General features: G+C 36.6%; 1 protein-coding gene across 5 annotated transcripts in view; it reads right to left on the minus strand.

The window, feature by feature from the left end:
* Positions 1-12,274, minus strand: part of SPATA5 (spermatogenesis associated 5) — a 350,714-nt gene that overhangs the window by 256,533 nt on the left and 81,907 nt on the right. For all 5 annotated transcript variants that reach the window (XM_049885372.1, XM_049885371.1, XM_049885374.1 and 2 more), the window contains 2 exons: positions 2,755-2,808; positions 2,429-2,508 (listed from right to left, as the gene is read on the minus strand). In XM_049885372.1, coding sequence (XP_049741329.1) covers positions 2,429-2,508; positions 2,755-2,808 — 134 coding nt within the window. The remainder of the gene's footprint in view (positions 1-2,428; positions 2,509-2,754; positions 2,809-12,274) is intronic.

Raw genomic sequence — 12,274 nt, forward strand, 5'->3', positions numbered from 1 at the left:
TTTTCCCGATTTAATGGACTTTGGGCCTCTGTCAAATATCAGCTGCTCACAGGTGGTTGAATTTATGTCTGGATTATCAATTCTGTTCCACTGGTCTATATACCTGTTGTTGTACCAGTACCAGGCTGTTTTGACTACTGTGGCGGTATAATTAAATAGGTCTCTTTTGGTTTCTTGCAGTAGTGTCTTGTAGTTTTCTTTGTATAGGTCCTTTATGTCTCTGGTTAGATTTATTCCATGGCTGTTTTAATGCCACATACAATTGACTTAATATGTTTGGAATTTTTTTATTTTTTACTATCTACCAATGGTTATTTTTTTTAATCTCTAGAGAATGTGTTCAATTCAAATAGCCAAAGAGCAAAAATATACGTGTGGACATTTTATTTGTTTAGTTTTTAAATAACAGCAGTAATTTTTTTAATTAGATAAAACAATCACTTCTAGGTAATTCTGGTCCATTGCACAATTAGAAAAAAATGCAAAAGAAATGCCATTCTACAAGATTCTTATAAAAAACAAATTATATAATATGCAGTGCAAATAAAATACAACCAAAACTCCCTACTTTGGACCCATTAGCAATATACTCATTCATCAGTCTCATCTTTGTTTTCTGAAATGTCAACTAATTGGATCAGCCATGACCAGAAATTTTTCTACACAAAAACACTGCATAAAATTTATTTGTACTTTATTTGGACAAACCACTGGGGTGGGGGGGAGGTATACAATATACACAGGTGTTCCTAAAAAAGTTCAATATGATGAAAACTTGTAGAGGAAATGATATCTACAGGCTGGAAATCATTTGCATTTCTAATAGAACTCCAAATTCTTACTAAGGAAAATTGCTTGCAAATACAGAATATTTCTACCATATGCCTTATCTGGTTTACTACACCATTTTATTTTAGAAATATTTTATGAGAACTATGTTACATATTTTACCTCCTATCTGGTTCATATTTAACAATGTATCCCATCCTATTACTTTTTAGGCTCCAAAATCGGATATTTCTGATGTCACATAAATGTAGCAGATCACACTATTTTACCAAACTTCTGGTGCTTCTTTTTCTTCTGTTACAGTCAAGGGGAATTTGAGCTATTCGCAGCCCTTTCTGCCACCTCACTTCAGAAATAATAAGAGGCCCTGAGTACTTCAACTCATAAGACAAAAAGACTGGTAGGTATTTATGGAATTTCTACTGTGTCAGAGGGTGGGGATCAGGACAGCCTGCTTCCTAACGACTGTTACTGTGTGCCGTTGAGTCGATTCCAAATCATAGCAATCCTACAGGACACAGAAAACTGGTCTGGGTTTCCAGGCTGTAATCTTTATGGAAGTAGACTGCCACATTTTTCTTCTGCAGAGCAACTGGTGGGTTCGAACCACTGACTTTTTGTTTAGCTGCTGAGTGCTTAACCACTGCACCACCAGGGCCCCTTTCATAATGACACCAAACCAAAAACCAAACCTGTCGCTGTTGAGTCGATTCCAACACATAGTGGCCCTATAGTGACCCTATAGGACAGAAAAGAACTGCCCCACAGGGATAGAACCCTATATTTACACACTCATCTGAGGAGGCAGCTCTACCCAGGAAGGAAGATGACAGCAATGCTTCTTATCACATTTAATACTGGGGCTCACAAGTTGCCTTCTACCAACACTGTAAATACCATCAGCAAACATTTTATAATCTATAGGGTTTTTTTAATATATACATAAAGAAGCTATGTACAAAGTACATGAATTAATATTATTCAAGTATCTGTAGTATTACTTAAAGGTCCTATAAACACTTGTAGACAAAAAAAAACCATAACCAATTCTGATATATATACATGCTTAAAATAACATTATAGAAAATTCTCTTTATTATCTAATTTTCAAAAACAAAATTAATAATACTTATATTTTTTTTATATAGCAGTTCTACTGTGTCCTATAGGGTCGCTATGAGTCAGAATCGACTCGATGGCACTGGGTTTGGTTTTATTTTGTTTTTTGATATTTTATTTTAACTATATTTTAGGAAACATGATTTAGTCCAGAGAATATTAAAATCTGTATTATATCTTTTATTATAATTGGGTTCTACTGTATTAAAAAATTGTGCTTATTCCAGCTTTGTTTACTGTATTAAATATATATATATATAACCGTCCTAATTTTGGTAAGCAGTAGTAAGGATCTCTGTAGATAATAAGCTATAAAATTTAATTCAAATGTCAAAAATGGATATTGGTATTTTTCAAAAAAAAAAAAAACTATACTTGAAAGAATTATAAAGTATAAACATTTAATGGGTATAATAAAAAAAAAAAACTACATGAACTGAAAAAAGTTATCTTTTAGACCAAATGTATTAATAGACAAAATTTGTATAAAAATGCTATTTACTCTATATATAACGCTTACCTGCCCCTTTCAACTGCTAAGGCATCAAGTTCATCAAAGAAAAGAACTGAAGGAGCTACTGCTTTCGCTTTTCGGAAGATCTAGTGGAAAAGAGCGGCACATTAGCTAAAGATCAACAAACTCCAGAAAACTCTGTAGTTGGTTTGAGTTTGAAGCTGTATGTAGAACTTAATTCTATTATGTACAAGTAAACCAAATTAATCACTTTGTACATCCTACAACAGAAGTCCAGGACTTCATACAGGATTTAAAAGTCTCTTCTTCCACACAGAAGGACAGAAGTGTGATTCTTTCCTGTAGAGCTCCACGTGACAGAGTCCTCTTACCTCTCTAATTGCTCTTTCAGATTCACCAACATATTTATTCATTAATTCAGGCCCCTGGATGAAAAGAAAACAAAATTTTTTAGTGCCCTTATAAATGCAAATGTGTTTGTCTTTAGATGAAGAAGAAAAAAAATTCAAAAAGAAAAGAAAAATAAACTAAAATCTGCTTTTAATTACGGTAGTAGCTGCCCCTTATCCTCAGTTTCGTTTTCGGCAGTTTCAGTTACCTGTGATCAACTGGTTCAAGAATGTTAAATGAGTAGTAAGCATGATGAGATTTCAATCCGTCCCACTCTGTCATTCCCATACCTTTTATTACAGTATACTGTTATAATTGTTCTATTTTATTATTATTTATTGTTGTTTATCTCTTACAGGTATGTACCTATAGGACAAATAATAGTATATATAGGGTTCAGTACTATCCGTGGTTTTAGAAATTCATGGAAGGTCTTGGAATGTATCCCCCATGGATAAGGGAGGACTACTGTAAATTAGCTCCTTTAGCATGTTTATTTTCAATAGGTGCTATTTATGCCTCAAAATTTAAAGCTAACCTATGTTCCAAAAACATCAATTCAAAGGAAAGGCTGTGATTAGGCATAATATTTTAACATCTTGTCCTATTACCTGTCATCCTTCCATCCATATTTTTAATATGTATCAGATACAGTGCTAGGTATCAGACATGGTACTAGGCATTGAAGATAAAACAGATCAACAAAGAGTACTTCCTGAATAATCTACATCAGTTAAGGAAACACCTGACTGATTGAAACACAGGGGCAAACCCCAGTAGAATGTCATCTAATCCTGCAAATTGGTAAGGGTGATATTTAGATCCAGTTAAGCTAAAACACCATATTTCAAAGAAAATTACCATGCAGTCTAAAGTCTAAGTACTAGGATAGAGGCATGCACAAGTGCCGCTGGGATACAGAATGAACTATCCTTAGAGATTCAAGGGAGGTTCCTAAAGACACTTCAGACTACTCTTCACTTGATTTATTCCACACACTCAAAAATATGAAATGCATCAAGTCCTACCTAGAAAGAAATAAAAAAAGTCTCTGATGGGTTAAAACAGATGTTACTATATTCACCTTAATTGTAGAAGAGCTCTTAAGGCTTTTATTCAGAGTACATTGTCTTTTAGTTTATACATAACACTAACAAGTGGAATAGGACTGATAGAAGAGTTTAGTACAGGTGGAGCATAGGGTGCAGGGAAAACACAGTCTGTAAGGCTACTTAAAGCAGGAGGTGGGAGGGAGACATGTCAAAAATGTTTAGATTTTATCCCATAAGTAATGGAAAGGCCTTCAGGGGAGTTAACTGATAATGGGAGTATTCCAGAAAGATTATCCTGGGCACAATTTAAAGGATGATTTGGAGGGACATCTGAGACCAGAAGTTCTTAAAATAATAATCAAGATGATAAATATTGAGGGAAAGGATTAAGGCAAAAAAAGAAGGGCGGAAACAAGAAGACAGCCACAGAAACTACTAAAACAATAAAACCCACATAATTTGTTGTGGGTATTCAGATGTGAAAGCGAAGGAGAATAAGAAATAGAGAAAAATTCAAATTTGACATAATAGCATGATTTTTTAATTTTCACAATGACTTAATTCATCAAGAAAAAAATTTATGCTCAATATATTTAGTGTAGAAGTCTCAGAAGTACACCAAAACCAAAACCAAACCCAGTGCCGTTGAGTCAAGTCCGACTCGTAGCAACCCCATAGAACAGAATGAACTGCCCCATAGAGTTTCCAAGCAGTGACTGGCGGATTTGAACTGCCCACCCTTTGGTTAGCAGCCATAGCACTTAAATACTATGCCACCAGGGTTTCCCAGAAGTACACAGCTTATTAAAAATATTTCTTTCGAGTGGGAGGAGGGTGGGGGGGGTGGGAGAGAGGCATTCATTAATTATATAGTAGATAAGAACTACTTTAGGTGAAGGGAAAGACAGCACACAATACAGGGGAGGTCAGCACAACTGGACTAAACCAAAAGCAAAGAAGTTTCCTGAATAAACTGAATGCTTCGAAGGCCAGCGTAGCAGGGGCAGGGGTCTGGGGACCATGGTTTCAGGGGACATCTAAGTCAACTGGCATAATAAAATCTGTTAAGAAAACATTCTGCATCCAACTTTGAAGAGTGGCATCTGGGGTCTTAAACGCTAGCAAGCAGCCATCTAAGATGCATCAATTGGTCTCAACCCACCTGGATCAAAGGAGAATGAAGAACACCAAGGGCACAAGGCGATTAAGAGCCCAAGAGACAGAAAGGGCCACATGAACCAGAGACTACATCATCCTGAGACCAGAAGAACTAGATGGTGTCCGGCTACAACCAATGACTGCCCTGACAGGGAACACAACAGAGAACTCCTAAGGGAGCAGGAGAGCAGTGGGATGCAGACCCCAAATTCTCATAAGACCAGACTTAATGGTCTGACTGAGACTAGAAGGACCCTGGTGGTCATGGCCCCAGACCTTCTGTTGGCCCAAGACAGGAACCATTCCCGAAGCCAACTCTTCAGAGATGGATTGGACTGGACAATGGGTTGGAGAGGGATGCTGGTGAGGAGTGAGCTTCTTGGATCAGGTGGACTCTTGAGACTATGTTGGCATCTCCGGCCTGGAGGGGAGATGAGAGGGTGGAGGGGGTAGAAGCTGGCGAAATGGACACGAAAAGAGAGAGTGGAGGGAGAGAGCAGGCTGTCTCATTAGGGGGAGAGTAATTGGGAGTGTGTAGCAAGGTATATATGGGTTTTTGTGTGAGAGACTGACTTGGTTTGTAAACTTTCACTTCAAGCACAATAAAAACTGTAAAAAAAAAAAAATTCTTTCCAACATAGTTAAAATAAAAAATTTTATAATCACAATCAATCATAAGTGCTAATATTTATTAAATACTTCCTACGTGCCATGAGGAGCCCTGGTGGCACAGTGGTTAAGAGCTTGGCTGCTAATCAAAAGGTCAGCAGTTCGAATCCACCAGCCACTCCTTGGAAACCCTATGAGGCAGTTCTACTCTGTCCTATACTGTCGCTGAGTCAGAATCAACTCGATGGCACACAACAATGTGCCATGAACTGTTCTAAGCATTTTACATGTATTAACTCAGCTATGTAAAATGTCAAAGAAGTGCAGAGTTACTGTGACAATTTTCAATCTGAGAGTAAATTAAATGTACAAAATCAACGGCAGGGAAGATCACAAAGATCTAGCACCTTAATTCCTTTGCTAAAATCCACTGCACTACCTGACAGAGAAGTACTAAATAATTTATTCCTTCATTCAAAGAATATTTATTGAGTGCCCACAATGAATTTGGAGTCCCTGGGTGACGCAAACAGTTTTGTGTTCGGCTATTAACCGAAAGTTTGAAGGTTTGAATCCAGCCAGAGGTACCTTGGAAGAAAGGCCTGGTAATGAAAAAAAAAGAGTTACAGCCATTGAAAACCCTATGGAGTATGCTTCTACTCTGAAACACATGGGGTCACCATGAGTCAAAACCAACTCAATGGCAACTGGTTTAGTTTCCCGCCCCCTCCCCATGAGTTTCTGGTCTAATAAGGGAGAGAAATCATACTCCTAAAAAAAATTAATGAAACTAAGAGTAGAAAAAAAAAAAAGACACATGCAACTCTGTGGGCTGTCATAACGAGAAGTAAAAATAAAGCAGAGATAGATCTCTTTCAGGTAAGGGAGTGAGGAAATAATCATGAACAGCAATGAGCTCACAACTGTGTTAGATCATTTAGAATGGTTCAATCAACATGTTTTTATTATTTTCTCAGGCATTACTCAGCAGATGTGGAGTGGGAAGGGAGAACACAGGCAGTTATGTTAATTTCAGGGTATGGCCTGTTCTGGGGTTGACAAATGTAGAATACGTCCAGAGTTGAGCCCAGTGATACAAGGAAGGAGCTGATAAACTAGAACGTAAAAAGACTAAGGAACTATAAGTGGCCATAAACAAAATGCGCAAGTATAAAATACAATGCAGAAAGGGAATTTCTGGAAGCATATGAAGAGTTTGTCATCAGAAAAGGAATTTCAGGGTTCAAGACTTTGTAGATAGAACAATTCAAGGTAAGAACAAAATTCAAGTTATCAGAGGGACTAACTAGAATACTGACATGGAAGGAAACACTATTTTTTTATTTTTCCAAGACAATTTATCTTTCACAAATACAATAAGACCCTAAACAATAAATTTCTTAAACTCTATGGAGTTTTATACTTGCTTATAACTTCACAGAAAGCTGTCATCTCTGCCCACGGGAATTGCATAATACTTCCTTTTAAAATCTTCAGTAACTTTATCCAAGCCCAATCATCTGATAAATGTTTCTCAAACTCTCAGCATTCCTGGTAGTCAGAAGACAAATTTGTTAATTTTTTTTAAAACAGCAAATGTAAAAATTAGAAATACAGGAGTTCTACTTCTGGCAATGGTGCACTACTTTGTTTTAAACTAACCGTCCAATCCAGAATAGTTAGATAAAGTATTGAATAAAGGCATAAGAGCACTGGAGATGCCCCGAGGTAGCAAGGACTTCCAGGGCCAAGATGACACAGACAAGGGACGTACAGACAGATGAGCCCACATTTTTTCCCAGTCATTTCCAACCTGAAAGAAGTTACTGAGAAAATGAGAGCCAGAACAGAGCATTTAGCAACCTCACTGTGCTGGGGAGCGCAAAAAATTAAAGTTCAGGAGGCACCAAAGAGGGAGAATCTTAGTAAACACATAGACTTTCAGCTGGTATTTCAAATGCTATGCTAAAAGGTAAGAGTGAGTCAGAAATACATAAATGCTTAAAGCTGGTTTGATGAAATGATCTGTCCCTGGCTTACTGGCCTGTAGAAGCAAAAGTAATTATTTCAGGAAGAAAGGAACATCACAGAGAGACTCAAAATACAATACAAAAGCCATTTGGTGGGGCTGAGAAATGGAGGCATCTACACAGAGATGGGGGTGGAAGGGCACCAGGGTAGTCCAGAGAAGAATGTGAGAATACAAGCAGGTGAGCAGAGAGTCCATGGGGGAGACAGGCCCACTACAGGGTGTTGAAGCCTACAAGGATGAGATGGGTATCTGTGTGGGGGAGGAGGAACAGCAGGAGACATTACAGTCCTAGCCAGATAAGAAAGGCACCAATGGAAAGAAGAGTAGGAAGGAAAGTGGCCTGATGCAGAAATAGGAGCCAAAGGGAGGTGAGGAGGGCAATCTGTTGAAGGAAATCCTGGTACGGGGTGAGAAGGGTGACCCCACAGGGGTGGAGAAATGGCAGTGCACAGTTTTAGAGCCACAGAACAATGGGTGGGAGGAGGGAGGGGGACAGAGGGAGGGGGACATCAATGAAGGAGGGAAGATAGTGGCAGCCACCCAGCATGAGTATCAGATATCAGGGCCCAAGTAGAGTAAGGAGAACACTACTCTCAATTATAGCAGAACCCATATTCTCTTCAAATATGTATGGAACATTCTCCAAGGCAGTTCATATACTGGGTTATAAATCAAATCTCATTAAAAGATTAAAATCATACAGTGTCTGTTCTCTAACCACAAAGGAATTAAACTAGAAATCAACAACAAAAACCATAAGGAGTTACTACACCATCTAAATAGAGAAAAATTTAAACGCTTGAAAATACCAAGTGTTGATAAAAATGTAGAACAACAAAAACTCTCACAAACTGCTAACAGCAGTTTAAATTGTTACAATCACTTTGAAAAAGTATTTCTCTATACACAAAGAAGCTGAACATATATCTAGCAATTCCACTCCTAGACAGAAACCTAACATAAACGCGCATGTGTGAACCAAAAGTACAAGAATGATCTCTTCAACATCAATAAACATTACTCATTTCAACCCAAAACTAGAAATAACCTTTAATTTGAAAAAATAAGTTGAAGTTTTAAAATCAAAGACATCCAATTACTTAAAGTAATTAGAAAACAATTAGAAAAATTAAAACTTCCTGTATCGCCTGCTTGGTATCGAAAAACTCGTGGATTTTACTCTGAATAAACACATTGGCATAAAAAAGTCTTTCAAGTTATAAACATGCCTGATGAAACAGACACAATCTTTGATACTGTCTTTGTATACTACTTCTACAACGGTACTTTAAAAATACTGAAATATGATAATATGGTAACAAAGAGCAGATTGGAACATATGGGGATTTGGGTAGAAAAGTTAGAGAGAGAGAAAAAAAAAAAAAAGATTGCAAAGAGTATCTCAAAGCTGAAGTTGACAAAATCCAGCTGCCCCAAGGACATTGCTGTTCATCATGTCCAATTAAGATGAGGTATCCAATATCATGAACACAGAAATCCTTAAGTAATGAGAAAGGGAGTTATATCTTTCTTTCTGACTTTTTTTAAATTAATCCAAGATGATTCATTATTAAACCCTATATAACATTAGCGAAGTTAATGGTAATGCTTTCCTCAAAAAAAAAAAAAGAAAAAAGACACTCTCATTCATTCACTTCTATTTTCTTGAGTCCATTTCCTGTCATTTTTAAAAATAATCATTTAAAATCTTATCTTCAGAATAACAGACTACATAGTTTAAAAATTAGCATTTGAAGCTAATTAGAAAGCAGATGCATTAGTGAAAAGCTAAATTATATTGTAAAATATTATCCAACACTTAAGATACTTCAACACCGAGTGAAATCTACCGACAACAAATGAATATACAATCCACCTGTAAGTAAACAAAAGAATTAAGAAGATTTCCTTGGGACAGTGCTTTTGATGACTAAATATTACTATTTATAACTAGTGTATGAGTTTGTACAATGGTACAAGGATATTACTGAAGCACTGTAATACTGAAGCAACAACAACAAAATAAAGCCTTGAAGAATCAATACATTCATTAATAGAAAAATGGTTAAATAAGTTGTAGTATACTCATGAAATGGAACACTATGCTGTCAAGATGTGACTGGACTAGGGAGAAAGTTTAGAAGCAGGCATACGAGCAAGGAAGCTATTCTACAGCCAAAATGCATTGCCCTATACCCCGGTGGCGTAATGGTTTAGAGCTATGGCGGCTAATCAAAAGGTCCGCAATTCGAATCCACAGGAGCTCCTTGGAAACTCTATGGGCAGTTCACTATGAGTCGGAATTGACTAGATGGCAAAGGGTTTGGTTTTTGTTTTTTTATACATTTACAGCCAACAGTAAGAGAGTTCTTAAGGTTTTGACAAAAATTTTAAAGGTCGCAGGACAATCATAATGTTTCCCATTGATGATTAAGATCATTTTATATGGTTTCACTTTGCATGGTCATTGTGACAGCCCCTCACTACCTTACAAAGCAGACCACCCGTTCATATTAATAAAGGTAATGTTAAGTCCAATAAACAAAGCAGATGCTTTTCATTTACATGTGATAAATTACACTTTTACCCAAAGAGTTCTATAGACAAGGAGGTAAGAAAGTGAACAATAAAACAAGTATCAGGGCCTACTCAATAAAATAAACTTCAGACAATTAGGAGAATGGGGTTTTTATTGGGGGTGGTAAGAAATTTTTATGCAGAATTTTATTCAGATAAGAATGACTAATTAGGCACCTCATGGCCCGATAATGGTCAGAGAGGTCTAGAAAATTGCTGCTGTCATTGTGACTTTTATTGTTATTCTCATCCCAACTCTATTACTGCTGTTGTTCTCATAGCAACTCTTCATGAAAGTCAAGGGCATGACACAAAATAATAATCTAGTGAAGACACTGCTTGAAGCAGGCAATTTAATTTAGTGCAAACATACTGCTTTCTAATTATCTGGCTTAACTAAAGGAAAGAGTTTAGAGAATCTGGAGAAATGGTTACTGTGCTCCTTAGGTTGTCATTCTAAAAGAGCAGATGATTTGAGCACTGATGTTGGGCAGTACAAGATTACAGTCATTTCATGATTTCTTCTCTCTTGGATAGAATGTCAATATGTGCTACTGGTGACAGAAAGACTGATACGTATTAAACACCTGATATACAGTTAAATAGATTTGATATTCTGTTGAGAATGTGAAAATATGGCATATAGCTTCTACAGTTGAAGGGTCATTTCATTACTACATAGAGATGAGACAGGAAGCCTACAGATAAAGGACAGTTTTTTTTTTTTCTCAAAACAAAAACTCCAAAAAAAGCTAAACTAAAAGAAAAACATGGAACAGATTTGAAACTACCTTGGACGACTTAATAATCAATGGGAAAAATTACAATTTTTTTGTGACCTTTAAATTTTGTCAAAACCTTAAGAATTCTCTTACTGTCAGCTGTAAACGTATAACCAAACTCAAATCCATTGCTGTTGAGTAGATTCTGACTCACAGCAACCCTACGAGACAGAGTAGAACTGCCCCACAGGGTCTCCAAGGCTGTAAATCTTTATGGAAGCAGACTGCCATTTCTTTATGTCATGGAGCAGGGCTGGCGAATTCTAACCTCTCAGTTAGCAGCCGAGCACTTTAAACACTGCGCCACAGAGATCCTTGAAATAGCTGTTAGTAGAGGTTAATTTGAAAATAGGAATTTGATCAAAACGCATTGTAAACAAGGGACCATTTATACTTAGCTGTACAGTTTAGAGGTTTCTGAGTGTCAGTTTGTGCTTGCCTATTAACTTAAAGGTTGTCAGTTCAAACCCCCAGCAACTTTACAACTCCTACAAATAATCTGTAAGTTTCCTGATGAAATTCCTAGACTAGATAAGGTATTTCTTTTCCGGTTTAAAAAAAATAACCAGGGTATGTTAGTCTTGCCATATTTCACCTGCCTAGATAGCATGCAATTCATTGCTTAGGATGATCAAGAAAAACTGACAAAGTTAAAGTATCATATATTGGTTTACTTGGGGGATAGTGTTTTTTTATTGCTGTTATTACATTGCTTTCAAGGCTAAGACTTCAAGTGTTCAAGTTCACAAAACAACAAAATATCACAAATGTATGTGAAAGTATTTGTCCAGCTGCTCTATTAATCCAGTGAGAACTATCCCTGGCTCTTATCTTTTACTGTGTTTCATTATTATAAACTATATCAGTCACAAATTCAAGTGTAATATTTACACCTCATGCTTTTGCAATTTTCCGCTTTAATCACTACTGGGTTTTTTCCAGTTTTCCCTAGGGCTTTTTAAATGTGTCTGACACCTGCCTGGTGCTTTTGCCTATTACAATTCAAATCAAGTTTTTATAAGTTCTTAAAATATCTGGGGAAGGCAAGTTAACCTAAGTGTTAACTACGGTTAAATGTTACAGAATATGCTCATAAAACCCAAACTCACATGAGATAGAATTACATATATGTAATGTGAGTAAAGGATCTTGAAAATTAAAAGTACAGCATCAGCACATATAGAAGGCCATTCTGGGAAAACACTTCAAAGAATCTGAAAACAGGCATTAAGTACTGAGGCATTAAGAAATGCCTCAGGCAAAAAAAAAAAAAACCTAAAAAGTGAGAAGA

Source organism: Elephas maximus, chromosome 5 (genome assembly GCF_024166365.1).
Source record: "Elephas maximus indicus isolate mEleMax1 chromosome 5, mEleMax1 primary haplotype, whole genome shotgun sequence".
Lineage (NCBI taxonomy): Eukaryota > Metazoa > Chordata > Mammalia > Proboscidea > Elephantidae > Elephas > Elephas maximus.